This window comes from Plutella xylostella, chromosome 13 (assembly GCF_932276165.1).
Source record: "Plutella xylostella chromosome 13, ilPluXylo3.1, whole genome shotgun sequence".
NCBI classification, from domain to species: Eukaryota; Metazoa; Arthropoda; class Insecta; order Lepidoptera; family Plutellidae; genus Plutella; species Plutella xylostella.
In genome coordinates, this window is record NC_063993.1 from 6,839,309 (window position 1) to 6,863,630 (window position 24,322).

At 39.9% G+C, this 24,322-nt stretch overlaps 2 protein-coding genes across 2 annotated transcripts in view; both read left to right on the forward strand.

The window, feature by feature from the left end:
* The first annotated feature begins 4,170 nt into the window (after positions 1–4,170).
* LOC105387601 (signal recognition particle 9 kDa protein) lies at positions 4,171–4,852 on the forward strand. Its single transcript, XM_011558351.3, has 2 exons — positions 4,171–4,505; positions 4,714–4,852. Exons 1-2 carry the CDS (start codon positions 4,365–4,367, stop codon positions 4,807–4,809), a joined length of 237 nt encoding a protein of 78 aa, XP_011556653.1. The 5' UTR covers positions 4,171–4,364; the 3' UTR covers positions 4,810–4,852.
* Positions 4,853–6,495: 1,643 nt separating this feature from the next.
* Positions 6,496–24,322, forward strand: part of LOC105387610 (transcription factor SPT20 homolog) — a 39,440-nt gene continuing 21,613 nt past the window's right edge. The window contains exons 1-10 of the mRNA XM_048625036.1: positions 6,496–6,684; positions 6,778–7,026; positions 7,378–7,533; positions 8,170–8,406; positions 8,871–9,068; positions 15,063–15,215; positions 15,855–16,164; positions 21,556–21,695; positions 23,450–23,541; positions 23,809–23,866. Of these exons, the coding sequence (XP_048480993.1) occupies positions 6,649–6,684; positions 6,778–7,026; positions 7,378–7,533; positions 8,170–8,406; positions 8,871–9,068; positions 15,063–15,215; positions 15,855–16,164; positions 21,556–21,695; positions 23,450–23,541; positions 23,809–23,866 (1,629 nt within the window). The 5' untranslated portion in view covers positions 6,496–6,648. The remainder of the gene's footprint in view (positions 6,685–6,777; positions 7,027–7,377; positions 7,534–8,169; positions 8,407–8,870; positions 9,069–15,062; positions 15,216–15,854; positions 16,165–21,555; positions 21,696–23,449; positions 23,542–23,808; positions 23,867–24,322) is intronic.

Below are 24,322 nucleotides of genomic sequence, written 5' to 3' on the forward strand. Positions count from 1 at the left end.
TCCCGCTACCTTCCGCAGATCATCAGACCAACGGGTTGGGGGGCGACCGACACGCCGTTTGCCGACACGGGGTCTCCACTCCAGAACCTTTCTACTCCAGCGGTCGTCGGCTCTGCGGGCTACGTGGCCAGCCCATTGCCACTTCAGCGTGCTAATCCTTTTGGCTATGTCGGTAACTTTAGTTCTCCTGCGGATTTCTTCATTACGAATCCTATCTCGCAGGGACACGCCTAACATAGCCCTTTCCATAGCACGCTGAGCAACTCTGAGCTTGTGGATAAGCCCTTTGGTGAAGCACCACGTCTCGGCTCCGTAAGTCATCACTGGCAACACGCACTGATTGAAAACTTTTGTTTTCAGACACTGAGGTATGTTTTCAGTGAAGATGTGTCGTAATTTCCCGAACGCTGCCCATCCGAGTTGGATTCTACGAGCTACCTCTTTATCGAAGTTGGATTTACCTAATCGGATCACTTGTCCTAGGTAGGGATACTGATCAACAACTTCGATGGTGACACCTCCTACAGTTACGGGCGATGATGAAACATGTTCGTTCGACATGACCTTTGTCTTGTCCATGTTCATTTTCAGCCCAACTTGTTTAGAGGCATCATTGAGGTCTGTGAGCATTTCGCCTAACTCCTCCAGCGTTTCCGCCATAATAACTATGTCATCAGCAAATCGTAGATGAGAGATATATTCGCCATTGACGTTAATGCCCAGTCTTTTCCACTCTACAAGCTTAAAAACATCTTCCAGTGCACAGGTGAACAGTTTCGGAGAAATAACATCTCCCTGTCTCACGCCCCTTTGCAACTGGATCGGTTTTGTGCTATGTTCGTGTAATCGAACTGACATTGTGGCAGCATTGTACATACATCTCAACACCTCGATATAGCGATAGTCTATATGGCACCGCTGAAGGGATTGAAGCATCGCCCAGAGCTCAATAGAATCATAGTCCACAAACGCTAGACATAAAGGTAGATTATACTCCTCGGTCTTCTGTATAACCTGCCGAAGCGTGTGTATGTGATCTATGGTACTATAGCCTTTTCGGAACCCGGCTTGTTCGGGTGGCTGGAAGTCGTCGAGTCTTTGCTCGAGACGATTCGTAATAACTCTCGAAAACAGCTTGTACACATGGCTCAGAAGTGCAATGGGTCTATAATTCTTCAATAGGGCTTTGTTGCCTTTCTTGAAGAACAAAGTCACTACACTTCTGCTCCATGCCTCCGGGCTTGTGCCTTCGAGTATGACGGAATTAAACAGCCTCCGAAGTGCTATTAAAATCGGTCTACCGCCGGCTTTCAGAAGTTCTGTTGTTATTCCATCATCTCCCGGAGCTTTGTTGTTTTTTAGCTGTTTGAGAGCTATACTAATCTCGTCTAGACTGACGTCCGGAATATCTTCGGTATAGTGTCGGGTGAGTGGCGCTCGGCTGTCGTGAGCACCGCTGGTAATAGGGTTTTGTGTTGTGGTGTATAACTGTCCGTAGAATCTCTCAATTTCTCCCAGAATTTCGGGCACTGATGAAACGGTGTTGCCAGTGTCGGTCTTCAGTTGGGTCAACAGAGTCTGCCGAACAGATCGATCTCTAGCAAAGACTTTGGAGCCCTTGTTTTGCTCTATTGCGTCTTGAATGCGCTTGCAATTGTAGCGTCTCATATCGCAACGTCTTGCTTTGGCGATCTGTCTGTTTAGACGTCTGTATTCGACCATATCAACTGAAGACTGCAACCTCATTTCTCTCCGTTCTCTTATGAGACTAGAGTCCCATCTGAGAGTTTTTGAGGTCCTCGGTTGGTTCGGGACGAAAAATATTTCGATCCTACCTCTCGGACAGTTTCCACAAACCTATTATTTAAATCGTCAACTGTAACGCAATTCTCTAAACATATCAGGCGGTCGCAAAGCTCAGACTGAAAGCTTTCGGGATCCTGGATTTGAGCAGGAGTAGGACGGAGCGTGGACTTCATTAGACGGGAGCGTTCTATTTTGCAGTTTATATTCAAAGTGCCTCTTACGAGTCGGTGATCGCTGCCGGTCTTAACCCTACTGATCACTGAGACATCATTGAATATGTGCTTCTTATCCGTCAATATGAAGTCGATCTCGTTTTTAGTCTTCCCATCGGGGCTAATCCACGTCCACTTCCTTTGTGGCTTCTTCTTGTAGAAGGAGTTCATCATATAGAGGCCCTCCTTCTCCAAGAAGTCAGCCAGCATTTGCCCACGATGGTTCCTGACTCCAAATCCATGTGACCCCACTTTCGTCTCGCCGCCTTCTTGTTTTCCGAGTTTCGCGTTAAAGTCTCCCATCACCACCGTGAAATGAGTAGTGAACTTACGCAGGGCAGACGATACGTCTTCATACGCAAGTTCGACCTCATCATCGGTGTGCTTAGATGTGGGTGCGTAAACCTGTATGACCTTCATTGAGTATCGTTTAGATATTCTCAGGATGAGGTACGCAACCCGTGTCGACACACTTCCGATTTCAACGATGTTGTTGACGAGGGACTTGTTGACGATGAACCCGACACCCCCTTGGGACAGTTGGTCGCCCTCCCGGTGGTACAGCAAGTTTCCGGACTGGAGAATTTCCGTATCCTCTCCCTCTCGTCGGACTTCGGATAACCCTATAATGTCCCATTTTTAACCGACTTCAAAAAAAGGAGGAGGTTCTCAATTCGTCGGGATCTTTTTTTTTTTTTTTATATATTTTTTTATGTATGTTCACCGATTACTCCGCCGTTTATGAACCGATTTTGAAAATTCTTTTTTTGTTGTATTGGGTTGAGCTCCCAGGTGGTCCCATTTTTTTTTCAGAATTTTATCTCACCCCCAAGGGTGGGTAAAGGGGTAAAAACAGGGTATGAATTTCCATTTTGGGCACATATTAACCGATTCTAATGAAATTAAGAACGTAAATATAGGTAGTTCTTATAACAAATAATATGATGGTGACCTTGAGCTGATCTGATGATGGAAACGGAAGGCAGTCAGGGGAACTCCTCAACGGTATATAGCAACTACTTCGTGTTTAGGCTTGAATGATTCGTATTGATTAGTAGGACTTTTTGGTATCATTTGCACCTTACTTTTGATTGAAAATTATTACAAATAAACTAAAAACTATTAAATAAAATAATAATTAAAAAAATTAAAAAACCGACTTCAAAAAACCACTAAAATGTAAGAAATAATTTAAGGTTTACACAAATTCTACTCGTATGAGACAGTACAAATATACCTAAGCAGGAACTGTTCTTTTTTGAAGTTGGTGCCATATTTCTTCAGATTACTTTGTCACCGCACCAACATCAAAAAAGAACAGTTCCTGCTTAGGTATATTTGTACTGTCTCATACGAGTAGAATTTGTGTAAACCTTAAATTATTTCTTACATTTTAGTGGTTTTTTGAAGTCGGTTTTTAACTTGCTGATTTCCTCTTCCAGCTCCTCTATCTTCACGTCTTCCCTCAGTGTCCGTGCGTTATATGTTGCCAGGTGCAAGGGTCGGTTGGGCTGGTAGCCGACTCTCTGCCGGAGATTCTTCGCACCCCCTGCCCCGCCGTTACCGTGACCGCTACCGGAGTCCGGGATAGCGGGGCTGCCGGGGACTGGGGGCCGGGGCTTTGTTTTTTCCATCATTAGGAGGTGTATTTGCCATAATCACCGCGCTTGGCAGGCGTGTTGGTGATTCTCCTTTTTTACGGCGGGAGATCGCCGCCTCTGCTAGGAGAGGAGGTCGGGTCGATTTACCGCCGCCCGACATTCGGCGTTGTCACTCGTTAGCACCACCCAGGGGGCACGTGTAGGGTAACTAGGGTTTGTACCTACGGACGTGAGCGACAAGCCCCCCCTAAGTACTTTTACACATATTGAAGTATATCGTTATAATTAATTAATATATATTTTGTATACTATTTAGGTATCTACGGTAACCTATCATATAAAAATATCTTAAATTTACTGAAGCTGTCAGTCAGTGTTTAAGTTGAAAATATATAAAATAAGTAAAAAAAAAATCCTATCCGACTAAAACCTAGGTTTTCATAGGTTGTTATTTTTTCAAATTAAGAATGGCAACCCTGTACCAATGCTTTTTAATCTGTGAAAAAGTATTTTCATGTCTGTGGTCTGTGACATCGACTTGTCTTGTCAAAATTGTCAAGTTGTCAAAATCAAAAAGTAATTTCTTGTGTTTTTGTGTCGACGTTTCATATTTTTAATAAATTCTTAAAAATAGTTTTGTCAGTAAACTGCGTTAAGTTATCTCTGCAAATCATTGAAACATTGAAAATATCCATTGTTTAAAGTACACTTATAGACTTTCTTTCACAAAGCATAAAACGAAAACATGACTTTCATTCCAAACTGGGAAGAATTTGAAAAGTCTGCAGAGATGCTATATTTGAGAGACCCATTAAATACTCGATATAGTATGAAATACGCTCACTCTAAAGGAGCCTTTGTAGTCAAAATAACAGACAACAAAAGGGTAAATATAAAATAATTTCACATAACCTCTATTGTTACTCTTATCATAACATTCCATTGGTTGTGGTTACCATTGGATACGAACCTCATGGTAAATCAAAGAACTTTGTATGTATACCCAAATTGTAATAAGAGTAGGTATATAATTTCAGAAATATATTCTTTACTTAGGTACCATGTTATTATTAATAAGTTATTTTATTTTTCAGTGCTTACAATACAAGACAGAAGTTCAGCAAGATGTAAGGAAGATTGACAAATTTATATCAAATTTGATGAGGCATATGGCTTCCAATGATAATTAATATAGTTTTTTGTTTTAATAAAGTCTAAGATATATTTAAAAAATCTAATATTATTACCCAAATGCACCAGTATTCGCAAGTATCCTAGATATATAAATACAAAAAAATAATATATAATATTTATATGGCTTGGAATCACGCTAATCATTAAACAGGGTCCATGTATCTATGAAGGATTTTTAGATAGGTACTATGATTTTATGGATAGTTAGGTGTAGGACATCCATAAGGTAGGTAATGCAGAGCCCTGCTTGCAGCCAAAATAAAATAAAAACTAAACTGCCTTAAAATAAACAGAATTTAAAAATGTATTTCATTCTAAGGTGTTGAACCCCAACCTATAGTTCATGTGTCGGTAAGTCCAGGATAAAAAATATCTGTCCGTCTCTTGGATCTTAACTACCCTACCAATTTTCAGTCATTCTGACGGCTAGACGGCTGAATGGTGTAGTGGTTAGTGACCCTGACTGCTATGCCGAAGATCCCGGGTTCGATTCCCGGCTGGGGCAGATATTTGTTAAAAAGACAGATATTTGTACTCGGGTCTTGGGTGTTGATATTTATATTTTCGTATGAATCTATCTATTTATTTGTGTACATAATATCAGCTGTCCGATACCCATAACACAGGCTTTGCCTAGCTTGGGGTCGGATGGCCGTGTGTGAGATGTCCCCACATATTATATTATTATTCTTGATTTATTAATAATGTACCTAATTTCTTGGTCCTTAATAGTATCCACCTCCCTATTAATTTTTCAATTCAGTTCAGCTGTGCATGAAAAATCAAAATAATAGCGGTCAAAGAAATAATTTTCTTCATACATAAACAATAAATCACCTTTTTTGGGGTATTGTATTATAGATATTGCGGCAACACTAAAAACCATTGCTGCCAACAAAACACAATGAAACGCACGTTATTATTCTGAGTAAAAAGTCTATGGTCTACTTATAATGGTCTATCACAAACCATAGTTATGCACCCATGAAAGTTTGTACAACTACTTATTACTTCCATGTATGCACTCAGACCAACAAAAGATGCACAAGGCATTATTTATTTATTTAATGGGTCGATTACACCTGACGAGTACAGTGGCGAGTCAGTGTCCTCGGCCGCGCACTCGGTCACTTGCAAGCCGTTCATTGGTCGAGGATCGGCCGAAGACACTGACTCGCCACTGTACTCGTTACCGTTAGATGTAAGCGACCCATTGCCTGCCATTGCCCATTAACCGTCTTCCTAAGCTTTGACCATTTCCCACCACCAACACACACATACCTAGATGTGCTAAATCTAGATATGCAGGTTGCCTCACGAGGTTTTCCTTCACCGTAAGAACGATGGCATACATTGAACTTAAATTCAAATATTTCATTGGTACATGTCAGCGCCTGGATTCAAACCTCCATCTCTGGCATGTGAAGCGGGCCCTTACCCGACTGAGCTCCCACATAGGCCTATGATTCCAAGTTGCGATCTTGAACGAGCTCCTGTAAAACGCTGATTCGGCATAATATTTCGAAATAAACTCAATCGATTATTACTACAGGCGTGATTTTTTCATTTTCATTTTATATTATGCGGCGATACGGCTCGCGACAAGATAAAGTCGATCTATTGTAATCGATGATATGACAACACTATAAAAAAAAGTAATTGTCAAAAAATGTTGATGGACATGTTATTTTACTGTCATACAAAGTGTGAAACATAAATAAAGCATATTAAATTTTCTTTAAAATCATGACTTAATATTTAATCCTAATAGTAGTAGTATGCATTAATCTATCTAAGAAAGTTACTGCCACTATAATATTTGTTTTAATGTCACTATGGATGGTTTAATTCACGCGGCACTTGAAGCTGAGGTTTTACTCTAGTTTCTTTCTATAATCGTATTCTTTTGCTTACATTTGGTTTAGTTCAAGTGTTAAAAACATTGTGTGGTAATTTCATTACAGGGCATTCTAAATAGAGCCAAACATGTGAACGCGGGGTTATCATACGATAGTGGGGTTCAGGATCATAAGATGACTTGGACCCATGACAAGATGCATCTATCTGAACCAGTTGATGATTCCAGAACGAAGTTCAACAGGAGTTCCTCCAGCTCCGGCATGCTGAAGTCCACTGGGAAGTTTGATTTATTCAAAAAACTTCATGAACTTTATACAGAGCTAAGTGGAGATGAATCTTTACAATCAAACTATGTAAGTATAAGTTTATACAGTAGAATCTCTACAATTAAAAACTTAACAAGTCAAGAACATCATTAATACGAAAAATACCGAACACCTTCTTAAATCCACCAACATGAAGTGATTTTTACTCAAAGACTCTAAGTTGAGGTTATTAGCATCTCCCTTGAGAGTGGATCTACTGTAATAATCTCTGATAAGTACACAATTCAAGCATAAACTAACACTGAACCTGATATTACAGTAGATAACCTACTATTAATAAAATAATAGTTTCATAATTATCTTAGGCATTTTGAATCAAAATTAATAATTTATTTACTTAGCTGTTAAAGTATGTAATTTCCCTTTTATATTTTTCAGCAAGGGTTGAAGACAACATCATATTTGTTGGAGAAGTTGCTCGCAACATACAACCTGAACACATTAATTATTAACTTGTATCCTGGCAATAAAGGGTATTCTCTATCATTGAAAATTAATGGGAATTCCCAACAGATGCATTCACCTGATGGAAATGTAAGTTTTGTAAAAGTATATAACCATTGATATTCCCAGCTATACCTCCTACCAGACACATACCACCTTATTGTAAAATATAGACTAAAGCTACTTCTTGATTAGAACTGGCTTTAGACTACTGATAGTATGAAATCTCTGGACTAAAAACATTTGTAAATGCTGACAAATCTAGTCTATGATTTGTAATAAGGAGATTAGCGAATTTCTAAATCTGTGCCTACATAAGTTTTTAATGATTAAAGTTTACTTTACTTTAATAAAAAAAATATATAGAAATAGCAAAATTGTAATATTGCATGGTTATAAATAAAACAGAAACATTAAGCCATCTAACAATGTACAGAGATAAAAAGCTTAATTATTTTTTATTTCTAGACATATTTGATACCTATCTCTAAGTGAGAGCTTATTCACCTTTTGATCAAGTATAAGCTAAAACATAGCAAAACAATAAATAGTCTTTATAAAACCCAACATACTTGCAATATGGAAATTATAATAATCGAGAGAAGATTTAATTTCATCCATTTACTATCATACTAATATTATAAAGATTTCTGTGCTATATGCTCCTTTAGAATATCCATCAAAGGTGTAGAAAACATAATCATTAATAAAAATCAAACATAACAGGCAACAAACCAAGAGGAAGCCCTAATAGAAACAACAAGATGGCCGTACGAAGAAGAGGAACTCCTTAGTTACATAGACAATGAAGAACTGCCAGTGGTCCTGATGGACCTGCTAGAGACTGAACATTCTTGTCTATTCTACTCCGGGTGTGTCATTGCGCAAATAAGGGACTACCGGCAGGCCTACCCAAACTTCTTGTGCGATACACACCATGTCTTATTGAGACCTACAAATCAGGTAAATTGGTTTGCATTTATCAGTAGTTTAGTATACGAAAAAGCTGAAGAAAGTGAAACAAGTATAGTCTGGACTATAAAGAGCTGACAATTACTAAGTAAACATAATTATGCAGGTGTCTGGTGGGCTGTAAACGTTTCTTCCACTATACCGTCTATACCACATGACTGTTTTAATTAAACCCATAAAATCTAATATTTCATCAGAATTATAATCTACCTACTCTTCACTATGTTCTTGTAAGTACACAAAACTGTGACAGGAATCATTTGCCCTGAAAAACTGTCAAAAGTAGCAGATTTTTGCGATGCGACGTAGTTTTGTGTATAAGCCCTATAGTTTATTTAATTTCTCCTATTGACCAATAGACTATGGAAAAATCACATTATTTTCAAACCGGAACCTGTCAGATGCCTTCCTAACCAAAAATAACTATAAAAATAACACATTCTTTCCACCCACAGAGCATAATAACGGACGCAATGTGCATAGGCACGACAGAAGAGCGGGCCGCGATAGAATCCGCCTTAGTCCTCGCGACAGCACCACCACTATGTCTAGACCCTCGACCGGCGGTCGGGCTGCTGTCGGCCAGGCTGCACTCCGCGCCGCGACTGTTCAACACGCCGCGGATACGACGCCAGGCGCGACGGTTTTCTCAGGTAAGTAGTGCGATTAGGATGGAGAAGTTAAGATGGGATGGTGGTGGTAAATACAAGGGTTAGGCTAGGGTTTGTCACCCTCTTGTCCCCCCTTAGCGGCTACAAAAAAGAGCATAGGTACCGTCACCGTGGTAAAATTATTGGTCTGTCAGATTGTAGTGTAGGGTAGCTTCATAAAGTACATGAGTTAGTCTTGCAAATAAACTGGTTGAGTGAACAGCGTATTTTATTTATCACAGTGGCGAACGAGGATTAAAAATAACAAAAATGGCCGGCAAATTAAACGAGTTTGATATTAGTTCGGGAAATTGGCGAAATTACTGCGAAAGAATTGAAATGTACTTTGTAGTTAATGACGTGAAGGAGGTTTTAAAAGTGCCGACATTAATCGCGTGTGTGGGTGAAGCGACTTACGAGCTAATGGTGAACTTGTGCAGCCCGAATAAACCGAAAGATAAGAGTTTTAGTGAATTAATTAATCTCGTCGGTGATCACCTGCAACCTAAACCTTCAATTTTAGCCGAACGATTTAGGTTTAGGCAGTGTCGGCAGGCGTGTGACGTAACAGTGTCATCGTATGTGGCGGTTTTAAAGAAAATGGCGATGAATTGTGATTTCGGTACCACTTTGGACGATAATCTACGGGATCAATTCGTGTGCGGGATAAATAGTGACACTATACGGCAACGGTTATTTGCGGAAGACGGTATAAGTTTTTCGAAAGCAGTGCAGCTAGCGAACACAATAGAGGCGGCCAACAGAGACGCGCACGCGGTCGAGGCGGCGCAACGGCCATCGGCTGACGTGCACCGGGTGCAGGCGGCGGGGTGTGCAGCCTGCGGAGACGCGCGCCATCGCTGGGCCGAGTGTCGGTTCCGCTTGTTCGAGTGCAGCAAGTGTCGGAGGACCGGCCACCTGAGAAGAATGTGCCCCGACGAGGCAGCCGCGGGCGCGAGCATGGCGCGGGGCGGCAGCGCAAGACAGCCGGAGCCGGCACAGCCACCGGCGGCTGGCGGCAGCAGGGGCGGGTGGCGCGGCCGCGGCTCCTGGCGAGGCCCGCGTGGCGGCGGCGGCGCGGGGCGGCGGCGCGGGGGGCGCTGGCACCAGCCCACCCACCACCTGCGGGACGAGGACCCGGCGGCGGCGGAGGACCGCGCCCAGGACGGGGAGCAAGAGGACGACGAACCCGTGTATCAAATGTCATTGAGGAACTATCAGCCGGTCAGTTTAAACATTTTAGTAAATAATGTTGTGTTGAAAATGGAGATAGATACAGGTTCTGCTTTATCTTGTATTAGTAAACAAACCTATGAGGCATGTTTCCCCGCAGTACCCCTAAGAGAATGTGTACTTAGTTTGACCTTTTATGATGGCTCCAAAATTAGGCCATTAGGTTACCTGGAAGTTCAATGCACATATAAAGGCTTATCTAAAACGCTAGATTTATATGTTATAGATAAGGGAACGACATCTTTGTTAGGACGACAGTGGCTCACAGAATTAATGGTTGATATACCTAAATTTAATTTAAATAACTTGTCCGCTTCTCCAACTGTACCAAACATAAATAAACATGTGAATGATATCCATTCCAGATATAATGAATTATTCGAAGGTGGACTAGGGCGTTTCACGGGCGGGGCGGCGCACTTGGTGGTGAAGGCGGGCGCGACGCCGGTGTTCTGCCGCGCGCGGCCGCTGCCGTACGCGCTGCGGGCGCGCGTGGACGCCGAGCTCGACGCCATGCTGGCCAGCGGGGTCATCGAACCCGTCGAGTCGTCGGACTGGGCCACCCCGCTGGTGATAGCCAACAAGCCGGATGGCTCCTTGAGAATATGTGCGGATTACAAGGTGACCCTTAACCCTTACTTAGCTGTCGATAAATATCCTGTGCCAAAAATAGAAGATCTATTCACGAATCTAAATGGCAGTAGTCTGTACAGCCGGATTGATTTATCACAAGCATATAACCAAGTTGAATTAAACGATCCGCAAAAATACACAGTTATCAATACACATCGTGGGTTATTTAAGTACAATCGTTTGGTCTATGGTCTGGCATCTAGTCCCGGAATATTTCAACGCTTAATGATAAATTTATTTAAGGATATACCTAATGTAGTGATATTCTTGGACGACATATTAATAGCAAGTTCGACATTAGAATCTCACATCGAAACATTGTATAAAGTTTTAGATCGCATTAGAGATTACGGTTTGAAGATAAAAAAACAAAAGTGCGTATTCTTTACGAATGAAATTAAGTTCCTGGGATATATAATCGATAAAAATGGTATTCGAGTGGACCCGGAGAAGGTTAGGTCGATCCTGGAAATGAGGGCCCCAAAGGATTTGTATGAACTTAGGTCATTTTTGGGAATGGTCAATTTCTACGGGAAATTTATTAAGAATTTAAGTTTTATTTTAGCTCCTCTATATGAGTTACTTAAGAAAAATAATTCTTGGATATGGGGCAGGAAACAAACGGAAGCGTTCGTAACAATCAAAAACCTTCTGTCTAGTACAGGTGTGTTAGCGCACTACGACCCCTCGCAGGAGGCGGTGGTGACGTGCGACGCGAGTGCGCACGGGCTGGGGGTCGTGCTGGCGCAGCGCGACGCGGCCGGCACCGAGCGCGCCGTCGTCTATGTGTCGCGCGCACTCACGCCCGCTGAAATTAACTATAGCCAAATACACAAGGAAGCGTTAGCTATTGTGTTTGCAGTTACGAAATTACATCAATATTTATATGGGCGTCATTTCACATTGAGAACTGATCATAAGCCTCTTGTGAGCATTTTCGGCCCCGGGAAGGGTATTCCAAGTATGACTGCCAGTAGGTTACAAAGATGGGCATTAACGTTATCAGCGTACGATTTTAACATAGAATATGTCAGTACAGATAAAAATACGGCGGATTGTTTATCGAGAATGATCTCGGCACACAAAAGTGATAGCGTCAAGTTAGGTGAACAACCGGAGCAGACCTATTTACACTTTGCGTCCGATGCGCTATTATTAGATTATAATGACCTTAAAAAAATTACTCAACGGGACCCATTGTTAAGTAGGGTAATTAGTTATGTAAAAGACGGTTGGCCAAAAGAAACGGAAATAAAAGAATTAAAACCATTTCTCAATCGGAAAAACGAGATTTATATAGAATTAGGATGTCTGATGTGGGGTCACAGAGTCATAATTCCATCAGAATGCCGTTCTAAAGTATTGAAAGAATTACATGACTCACACATGGGGGTAACAAAAACAAAAGCAATTAGTCGAAGTTATGTCTGGTGGCCGGGGATAGACGAAGCGATAGCAGAAACGTGTGCGCGATGTGCGGTGTGCGCCGCCGTGGCCGACGCGCCGCCGGCCCACGCGCCGCGCGCCTGGCCGTGGCCGGACAGGCCCTGGACCCGCCTGCATCTAGACTTCATGGGACCCATTGCAGGGCACACCTATCTAGTCTTAGTTGACTCTTGTACAAAATGGATAGAAGTAATTAAAATGGTTTCGACGTCAGCAAAACAAGTTATAATTAAATTAAGAGAAATTTTTGCTACTTTTGGCCTGCCAAAACAAGTGGTAAGCGACAACGGACCGCCCTTCACCAGCATAGAATTCAAAGATTTTTTGTCAAGTAACGGAATCACGCAAACGTTTTCGGCTCCTTATCACCCGGCATCAAACGGATTAGCCGAAAATGCCGTACGTACTTGTAAAAAAGTTATAAAGAAAGCTTTATTAGAAAAAGTTGACCCTGAAATTGCCTTATGTAGATTTTTATTGTTATATCGGAATACAGAACACTGTACCACTGGGGAAAGTCCCGCTCAGCTGTTGCAAGGTCGTACATTGCGGACCAGGCTTGACAAGCTAAAGCCAGATAGGGAGCAGCACGTACAAGCGGCACAACAGCGCCAGCTGGCGGCGGCGGGCGGCGGGCAGCGAGCCGTGGCGCCGGGCCAGGCCGTGTGGTGTCGCGACTACCGCGCCTCGCAGGGCACGCGCTGGAGCCCCGGGGTTGTCGTCGATAGGCTTGGTACTACGGACTACAATGTCAGACTGGTAGATGGAACGGTAATACATAGACATATAGACCAATTAAAAATCCGGCCAGTAGGAGAGGAAGAACCCTCAGACAATACAGCATCACCTTACTTAGCCAACACAGTGGTATCTCCGCTCATATTCCCAAGTGAGTCACCGGGGGTAAGCGCAGACTCGGGTCCGCCGGGGGGGTCGCGGCGCCCGAGCGAGGGCGAGGGGCGGGGGTCGCCGGCCGCGCCTGCACCACAGCAAAGCCAAGCTCCCGCGCCCGTGGAACGTCGTTACCCATTAAGAGACCGTAGGCCTCCTGTTCGTCTCGGTATAGATATAGACGATTTATTTTGTATAGCATAGTTAAATGTAAGCAGCTCTGTTATTAATTATTAAGGTCTAATCACTGTCTGTCTCGATATAGATATTATATAAGTAAACGATTTATTTTGTATAGCATACTATTTATTATCAATGTAAACAGCTCTAAATGAGTCATCACCTGTGCCCTTGTCGAGAAAGGAGTAGTTAGGTACCTACCTACCGAATGCAAGTTTGTATTCTTCAACTAGTTATTATGAAAAGTAGGATATAAGTTATATGTTTAGTTAGTAGTGTACCTGGTTACAATTTATATGTATAAGTAATATAAGTTTGTTAGTATTCAGACTATGTTAGTATTTAAGGGTGGAGGTGTAGTGTAGGGTAGCTTCATAAAGTACATGAGTTAGTCTTGCAAATAAACTGGTTGAGTGAACAGCGTATTTTATTTATCACACAGATTAGCTTCATTCGCGGCCTGCTCAGAGTGCGTCGGATGTTAATAAGATTAACAGATGTAACATCGTTCGATGAGATTCCTTTCGTGCACCTTACTGATCTGTTTTATAATGGATCAGGTGTAGATGTTTCAACCCTGTTCCTGTCGTAATCAGTTGATAGTGAATATTCAGGTTAATTATGTTAAAAATATTACTAAAGTTATAGCCTCTCACACACAGATGGGGTACTCTAATAAGTAAGAAGTAGCATAATCTTCAGAGTCTCCTTCTCTTTACGAAGTATCGGAACACTGACATGCTAATCACAATTCTATGACCTTGTAATAGAGGTTAATCATTGTATTGTGTTAATTTGGAGAAGCTCTCCAGTTCTTACTACTAGATGAAATCGCTCTACAAGTAAAGGGCAAGGATATATTCTTTATTTTGTATTTGTTATCACTGTTTATGTTTTATCAAGGCTGACTTTATCATAATGTATAGTTGCGGGCTTAAATATTTATTTTTATTTTCAAGTGAAACCGGTCGATAGCAATGTTATCATTAAGTTGTTGTTTTGATCAACAAACACTTCATCTTTAAGATGCCTTCCATGTGGTAATATATCTAGGTACTGAAAAAAAATACAATACTGTAAACATTTATCAGTATAATAAATAAAATTGATTGAGCCAAGCCAATATACTTGTTATAATATCTGGAAGATAACACAACATTCCAGACAGGATTATTTTAATTTAGCGCGCCTAGCATGTAGGTCTCTCCCCTCCCCTTCAACTGTAAATAAAACAAACGTTATTGCATATCTCCAAGCTTGGCAAGCACAACTTTCATGATATCATGCATCACAAAAAAAATTACTGCCCAGGCCTATAACGAACCCGGACCCTCGGAACAGAGTCCACCACAACGCCATTCGTTCTGCCTGAAAAATCCTTATCCTTATACCTACTATAATATAAATGCGAAAGTAACTGTGTCTGTCTGTTACGCTTTCACGCCAAAACTACTGAACGGATTTGAATGAAATTTGGTATGCATATGGTCTAGACCATGGGAAATAACATAGGCTATTTTTTATCCCGGAAATCCCACGGAAAAACCTTTTAAGGCGAAGTGAAGCTCGCGGGAAAAGCTAGTCCATAATAAATGTCTTTTGTCTTTTCTCCAGGTGGCGATAAACCGCAAGCGCAAACTAGACCAGTTCACACACCACCACGGCCTGGAGCTACTGGAGCTGATCCACCGCCAGCGAGCCAGGAACAGCCGCCAGCCGCTGCCGCACACCAGGCTCACCTCCAAGTTCCCCAAGAAACCGCCGGAGGTATTATTATTATTATTATAAATTCTTTATTGCACATAAAACGACCGAATGGCGTAGTGGTTAGTGACCCTGACTACTGAGCCGATGGTCCCGGGTTCGATTCCCGGCTGGGGCAGATATTTGTTTAAACACAAATATTTGTTCTCGGGTCTTGGATGTGCCCGTAAAATGGCAATAGGCCCGCCCCCTATTACATTGGGACTAACATAACACTCTGGCGAAAAGTGGGTGCAGCAATGCACCTCTGCCTACCCCGCAAGGGAGTACATTAGTACAAGGCGTGAGTGCGTGTTTTTTTTTTTATTGCACATAAAAACATTGTACAAAGGCGAACTTAATGCTAGTAGCATTCTCTACCAGTTAACCTTTGGTGATGTCGAGAAAGTGGTTGGTAGTGCGATAGGCGGAGAGGAGAGAAGTTTATCTACTTAAATCGACGTATGTTGTATATAGGGTGCTGAGAGGACTTTGGACCGTTAGCCAACACAAAGTTTCTGAATTGGTGGTTTACAAAACTTGCTCCTTAGATTTTTCCTTCACCATTACGTGGTATACATTGTACGCCCTGTTAAATTATTCGTTTTTATTCCCATTAGAAGCTCTAATAAATACCAAAACTAACATTACAAAATTCCACAGGTATTCAAACCAATAGAACCGCCGAAGATGGAGCCACAACCCTTAGCCCTGCCCTCCGAGCCCGCAGCCGCGTTGCGATTGGCCAGAGCGTATGAGAGGCCACGCCCATCGCCCGACTGCCAACCGCAATTGGTCGAAGAGTACATTCTGGAGACTGAGAAAACCTCACCGCACGCTGGTGCCGGCTTCTTCCATATTAAACTGTCGATACTGCAGAGGCCTTCGGATCAGGAGTTTTTGGGCGAGTTGTACGTGGATAGGGACCATGTTGAGGGCGAAAGGAATGGTGCTGCGTGCCGGTTTGTTCTAGGTGAGTTTTGAGTTTATTTCAACTGTTTGCTTAAAAAAGTGGCTTCCCATAAGTACTTCAGATGTGTATTTGTTTGTGGCATCGAAGCTTTGAAATTAGGCATGGTGTAACTTTGAATGAAACATCATCATTGGTTCACTTATATTATACACTGACTCAGTTTTATAACTTTGTTTATGTTGGGTCTGCATAAATGCATTCTCTGTTATTTTGTAGTACTAAAACATGATGCATCCGATCCAAAGTAAACAGTGACCGTAATAATAATTAATAGCTTGTTTATGGTAACGTGCCAGCTCGCACAGCCCATAAATTATTCTTGTATGCAGTATTCGAATTGGGTTTATTGTAATTGTATCTTATATTGTTACTTTATAATTAACCAAACAAATGAATCACTGATGTATTGTAGGTATTATAATAACGCAGTATCTGCGCATGTGTCTTTTATTTTTGGAAGGAACTTAATTATTCTTAACTTTTCTTCTTCATCTCGGGCTTTTTAACTTTTATTACGATACTATTAATATGGCAAAATGTACGAGTAATAAAAATATACGAGTATTTATTACATTTTGCCATCGTGGTATTTATAACATTTTGCCATCGCAGTATGCGCCAAGTTGTCAGTGATTGGCTACTTATACCCGGGTGCTCTGGACATATACAAAGTACACCTGATATCTTAGGGCGCCCCTTTATAAACACGATACGACTTCGCATCTTATCACTCTCTCGCTCTCTTTCATTACCACACCCGCTAGTGCCGTTTTTACAACGCGACGTCGCATCGTGTTTATCTTTAAGGGTCAGCAAGGGGTAATCGAGGGTTGGCATTGTCATAGAATTATGTAGTAAACGATGCTCTACAACCTTGAAAAAAATCACACAGGTAGCCGAAGAGTCTAGCTAGGTGCTGAATGATTTGAATTCAAGTAAATGATTATGGATAACTGTAAATAAAATTCAGAATATCACGAAAGACCAGAAAATCACACTCCCGTATTGTAACAACTGTGTCGTAATTATAAAGAATTTTCATATGATTTTTATCATATTATAAAGTTAAAGGCTTGGACTAGGCGCTAAATACCTTGTTTTTTAATAAACACACACTTATTTTGTGTAAATTAATCCCAAACTTAAGCAATTTTTTTCCCTCAAATCTTCATACAAATATCTATGGCGGCTTTCTGTGTTATAAAATCATAAACACAAGTGACGTTTGACTCAGTTGGCCGCTGGCCTCCAAAGAAGGGTTACGTCCACAGGGGTATAATCGTGACAGTTCTGACATTGCGAAAAAGAGACGCTTAGCTACATTAAGCGTAAGAAAGAAACGTTAAGCTGTAAATGTTTTTTGTCCTTTTTGCTGAGGCGCCTGTTTACGTCAGTTCTCTGTGCCAAACAATGAAACAAATGAAAAATCTGTGCCAAACAAAGGCTGACAGTTACAACAAAATTTTCTAAATGCTATTTATTTTTGATTTGCTAGTGATTTGTGGGTGTTTATTAAGTTTATTAGACTATTATCATCACTTAACGAGTGTGTGACATGGGTGGGTGGATTTTGTTCGTTTGTATAGAGCATATTGAACGAAAACACGATGGAATGATGGATGAGATATATTTTCACATGTAAGTAGATACTATCAAGTTTAACAAGCTTACATTCATCATAGTACTATCTATTGGCTCGATTTTAATATAAAACGATACTAATTTTAATACTGTAAGGTCTTTTAGTATCAGTTTTAAGTAAAAATTACGAGGTACCATATCATAACAAATCACATGGTGTTGCAAGTTATTAAAAATTCATTTTACCCACGAATATTATAGTATGCAAAGAAAACACTAGAAATTGTAACGGACTCGGGTTGGGTTTACAAATGGGGCGCACGAATTCGGTTTTTGTGAAGATTGTATTTTGTAGAAGTCATTCTCCTCTTTCAAACGAGGTGCCTCTCATTGTGAGGAAACGTTCGTTTCGTTTTTTTCTTCTATGTGTGATTTCTTCTGTATAATATAAAGTTTATTGTATTGATACGAAATACGTGTTTCCTTTAAAAAAAACCCCATCACATATTTGGCCCACGATTATAATGCTCATGCTCATCCATTTATCTCTGCTTCATAGGTTTCCGACAGAAAAAAAAATATCAAGAAAATGGATAGACATTACCGGTCGCACAAATTGGGAACCAAAGAAACATACAAAAATTGTGTTCGGCACATTTTGAAGAGGATTGTTTCGATTGGACGAAGACAATGAATCATACAATCAACTCAGTTTGTGTATATTAAACAATTATATTGAAATCAAATAAGTATGAGTAAAGTTTTTTTTCTTATATCGTTGGTTGACAGGAAAAACTCACTAAGGCAGATTTTTCAATATTCAGATAAATGTTATCTGGGTAATACAAACATTGAGAAACATTGAGACGCAACAGCATCAAAATTATTTCCCAGCAAAACTTTTATCTGGCTATTGAAAAATTAGCCTTTAGTGTCTTTTTCCTATCAACCGACGATATACTCAAGTTTTGTTTTTGTTATTATGATAAGTTAAATTTCCCCATATTTAGGTTTTATTTTTTTGTCGGCAACATCTATGGTTTGAGTGAGAAAGAGAATAGTGCACACGGCGATTGCGAATCTATTTGTAGTTGATCTGAGGTTACGTCGGTTTAGGTAGCACTGACAGCTCGCGATCTTATCGTGTACAAACACAAAATCACTGCACATTGGTTGTCATTGCACTTTTTCAACTTTTATGACACCAACATAATTTGATTTGAAATTGAGGAAGCATAAGTCTTTTATTATATTCAATACATTAAATTAGATAGTGGGTAATATTCTCGTGACATTACAGTCTCGTAAAAGTCTGATGAGGAGCAGGAATATAGCGAATGGATCTAAGTAATGACAATACGCAGGAACATTAGGTTAAGGATCAAAAATACAGTCTCATGGTGCTGGTGGAGGTATGGTCTCGTGAGGATCTGATGAAGGCAGTAACACGGTGGTGGCTCAATTTTATTTCAAAGATGTTAATAGCTAAAAGCATCGACTTTGGGCTATTAAGTATATTTTTCAGAGAGAGAGAAAGATATTTTATTTTTCCTCTGGATGAGTTAGGTTTACTGGGTTTACTAAGTTCATTCTGTTAATGGCACCAAGTTGTTATGTGTTCATAAGTAATAATTATTGATTAACAATATGCTGTTGGTTCTCCACGAAATGTAAAAATAAAAATAATATAAATTCGTAACGTAAAATTGTCAATGACGGAATTTCTTCTATAGACAGTAGTTACTAAAAAAAACCAACGATAGAGATTGCGTGATTTGAAGATAAAGATAAAGATACATTTATTCGACACATAGACAGCAACAACAAAAAAAAGAAAAATATGGATTTAAAGAAAAAGAAATACATACTTATACAAAACAACAAGGACAAAAAAAATAGAACATGAGACAAAAACAAAAATACAGACAAAATACAAAACAATAACACAACGGCTTGCTGTCCGGAGTGTCGAAACGGCACCAGCTCAGCATGTGCTGTGGACAGTAAGGCCACAGCACTTGATTGATCGGCGAGCTGAGCACCAAAATCAAGAAAATATTCAAAGTTTCCATCCTCGCTTTTCACGCACACACATCACAAACTCATACCTTGTTCTAGGAGCAGTGTCTACCCTGCTGCATTTCCATGACCACTTATCACTAGTGTCCCACCGGTTTCGGTGCTCAGCGGAATAGCACCATTAACCATTATTATTCTGAGATATCATCACTTTTTATTCTGAGTTACCCAACATAAAATCACGCCATCTATTGAAATCTTTTTTTTAAATTAGGTTTTGTCTATGGTGTAATCCCCAAATTTAAGGGTAAAAGCTAAATAATTATATTTTAACCTTTTTTATACCTATTATATTAAAAGACCTATTCAACGATACCCTACCTACACCATCAAAATAACCGGAAAAAATATCAGCCCCAATTTAGTTGTATGGGACAGGGAGTACCACAATATTTTTTTTGGGGTACTCCCCATCTATGCGAAATGACAGCTTAATATCTTTTCCCGTTTCTGAGAAAAAGGGCGGTGACAGACAGTCAGTCAGACAGGCGGACAACAAAGAGATCCTATAACGGTTGCTTTTTTCCTATTGAGGTACGAAACCCTAAAAATAAGAAAAAATATTATGCTGCTACCAAAAAATGTACTTACAGGTATTGAAAAAGCGGTATATACTAAACAAATTATAAACAAACAAAAAGGTATTTTGTTTGTTTATAATTATATATTTTTATTTGTAACTTTTTAGTTGTTTTTATTTAATGAAATTTTACGTCAGTAGTTCATGATCATTTTTTATTTCAATAATTTTGTTGTTATTTAAATAGGTACCTTCAATATGCATATTTTTGTAATGTGAAAATCAAGCCCTTTCATTTGATACCTTACACGGCAATGTTGAATTATTATTTTTTCGATCATCACGTTATGTCCTCTAGAGGGTGCTATGTACATTTTAATGTAACGTCACATAAACTATAACCATCGCGCAATCAATACGCGTCTAACAATACTTCATACATAAAAATTTATCAAGCCGTTTAGGCTACAGGAGAAAACAAAGAAACAGACAAACATACATACATACAATCAAAAAACATTACCTTCCTCCTTCGGCAGTCGGGTAAAAAGGAGTAAGACAGGGGGTCATTCTGAACTTTTGTTCTACGAGTTTTGGAAATTAACAAAAAAAAACCTTTTTCATAGAAACTTTGTTGGACACGTGACTTTTTACCATGGAAAACGAATATTTTTTTTCGCGAATTTACAAAACTCGTAGAACAAAAGTTGTTCAGAATGACCCCTTGACTCATCCCCTTTCGGCTTAGTATAGCCCTTTTGCGACACTATGAATTAATTTGCTTCGTCGTCGGGGTTCAGTTGGCTGGAGGATGTCCGAAACTTATTATCTACACTTTAATACTTGTAGTTACCTTTCTACAAGTAAATACCACATTTGTTTGAAAAAGCTAATCGGGTTCCGAGTATGGAGTAAAGTGGCACTCCTATTAATTTCTACTCTTTCCTGGTGCCTACCAGTGTAAGTAAAAATTATACTTAAGTACCCTAAAATCACCCAAAATGTACTTGAACATAATTTTCAATAAAGTTGGCGAGTAAAAGTTTATCGAACCACTGTGCAAACTTACATGTGTGCGTGTCACTGCGTGTGCTGTGTGAAGAGCATTGCAAACCCAAATTTGGCGCGGCACGTCACCCTGTACGGGCCCTTAAGCGCCCTTATTCAGGAATCCTCTTTTTATTTGTATAACACATGTAATCTCCCCGCAGGCACCCGAGTGCAAGCCAACAAGTACATCCAGCAGTTCACGGAAATCTTCACCGAAGAAGGACGCAAGTCTGTGCGCATCAAGCACGTGGTGCCCGGGCAGCTGCCGCGGGTCTCCTTCACCGGGGGCATGAGAGAGATCGTTAGTACTTGTACACTGCTCGTCACTGTGTGCTAGATATACTGTATACTAGAACCTGGGGAGTCACTCTATATGACAAAAGACGAAGTTTCTGAGCAAAGCTGCGTAAGCCACGACTCTAACTCGTTGAGTAAACAAGCCTATTGCACGACAGCTCTCGTTCGTTTGTTCTGTGCTGTACTAGAACCAGTACTGCAGCAGGACAGATCTTCACGGAGGAGGGACGCAAGTCTACTTCACTGTGACCACGGATAGGCAAGCATATTTTAGACAAGTTACTGGTAGTGGCCGAATGAGGAAGGCCAACTGTGGTGATCCATAATGTTCAGCAGTGGACGACTAATGGTATGGGCTAAACACGTTTAAGGTGCTGGGAAGTTTCCCCGGGTTTCATTCACCGGGGGCATGAGAGAGATCGTGAGTACTTGTACACTGCTCGTCACTGTGTACTAGAACCAGTACTGCAGCAGGACAGATCTTCACGGAGGAGGGACGCAAGTCTGTGCGGATCTAATGGCTTTAGACAAGTTACTGGTAGTGCCTGGACGAAAAGCCTGAGAAAATGTGACGGCATCCGTTACATATCTGGGAGTGGGAGTAGGAAAGAGCAAAGACTGTCTTTCTCACTCGCTCGGTAGTGTTATATCATAACAGTCGTGAGTAGAGGTGGTTATAACGGCTAAATCCTAATAATGAATTATACGTTATATTATAATTTTATATTCGTTGTCTTAAACTGTTATTGATATAACAGTTTAAGATAACGAATATAAAATAACAGTATAATATACTAAGCTGTTGTTGTAATAACAGTATATCTTAAGCTGCTGTTTTTTAACAGTATGTATAATGAACGATATGTTATCATCATTATAAATATATTTTCAAACTACAACGTAAAATTAGAAAATATGATATAACCTGTCCAGTTTAAATGTATGATACTTATGAGGTAGAATTTTAATTTACACAGCATGAATGTATGTGTAGTTTTACATAATACTTATTTTATTCTATTGCATTAATATCGATGTTTAATTAACGTTTTTTTTGTAATGTTTATATTAAAATTATGATATTTATGAATTATGATAGAAAATGACAAATATTAGTCAACACGAAGAACTAAACTATAAAGTTATACACTAAACACACTGTTTTTAAACACATTTAACTCTGAACAATGTGCCGAGTAAGTTATAATTTGCGCGCGACGATATACCGAAACAATAATCTGTTATAAAGACAATCAATATAATGATACTCATTGAAATTATATTCATAATGAAAAATAGCATGAAGCAAAATAGGCTCTAATACAAGTAAACAGAGATCATAATTCATTATACTAATTTCAATATTCGATTGGTTGGCCAATCTAGTGACATCTCTTGACGATATTACCAACTAATTAGATTTGACAAACTATAATTGGATAAGAACGCCGTAAGATGGCGCTGTCAGGAAAAAAAGTTTTTACGGAAAATAATTATATTTATAACAGTCTTTTTTTTATTTTAATAATCATTATGAAATTATATAAATATAATGTGATATATAAGTTGCTGTGTGTTATAACTGCCACCTCTAGTCGTGAGTAAACATAGAATAAATACATACTTACATAAATAAAAAAATACAATGTAACTCTTAATAAACTAAATAAAACATGTAGGTAATACAATCTCACTGTAAAATTAATGTGATGAAATGCAATACATAACAAATAATATTGAACTCTATTTCCATTGCAGCAAGGGCAACAGTTGCTTCTACAACAGAGGACAACGAACGCTGCGCAATCAAGCTCCACCGTACAATCTCACCCCACCGTAGTACCTGTCGTGTAAGTATTGTTTTATTATTGATCTTAATGTGTAAATCATAAGGCGATTCTCACACTGGACCGCGCACCGCCGCGGATAGCGGATTATCATTGTATGCAAAAATTACAGTTTATTCAGAAAAAACGCATACCCGCACACACTGCCGCCATACCACACGAAAATATACTTTGTTATCCGCGCGGTGAGGCTGTGTGTGAACCGCCTAAGGATGAAAATCATTTAGTAGATGATGATCAAAATGTATTGAATTGATGTTTGCTTTCCAGCACAACGATAGCGGCGACCTCAAATACTCATACGACAGCGAGATCGCTGCCTATATTGGTTAGTATAACATTTAAAATTGGTGTTTCATTCAGGAGGATACTGTTTAAAATCGCAAAATGAGCGTGGTGTGGCGACCTGAAGCCTGTTAGGTCGAATGCCTTAAATTAAATACGTAGCGTAGCTGGTAGTGGTTTCATGAGGTAGGCTGAGTTTAGTGTTCTGGCGATCAATACCAAAGAAATATGCCCAGCAGTAAATGATTGTTTATGGTTGTTATTCGCCGGATTGATAGCAAATTTTATAATTTACCCGAGAATCGAGACTACCCACCTTATTCATAAAAAAGTTACTAGACGCTATAGCTATTGAACTGTTTTGTCACTCTCTGTCAAATAACAAATTGTTCTCTGTCAGAGAGTGACAGAGCAGTTTTAATAGCTAACTTTAGCTATTGAACCGCTGCTGATACTGGACATGGACACGTCTTGTCCAGTATCTTTTTTATGAATAAGG

Excerpts from the sequence above, each read along its gene's own strand:
- LOC105387601 (XM_011558351.3), top strand. The coding sequence starts at position 4,365 with ATGACTTTCATTCCAAACTGGGAAGAATTTGAAAAGTCTGCAGAGATG. Across the intron at positions 4,506-4,713 it reads AAATAACAGACAACAAAAGG|TGCTTACAATACAAGACAGA; the intron begins GTAAATATAAAA and ends TTTATTTTTCAG.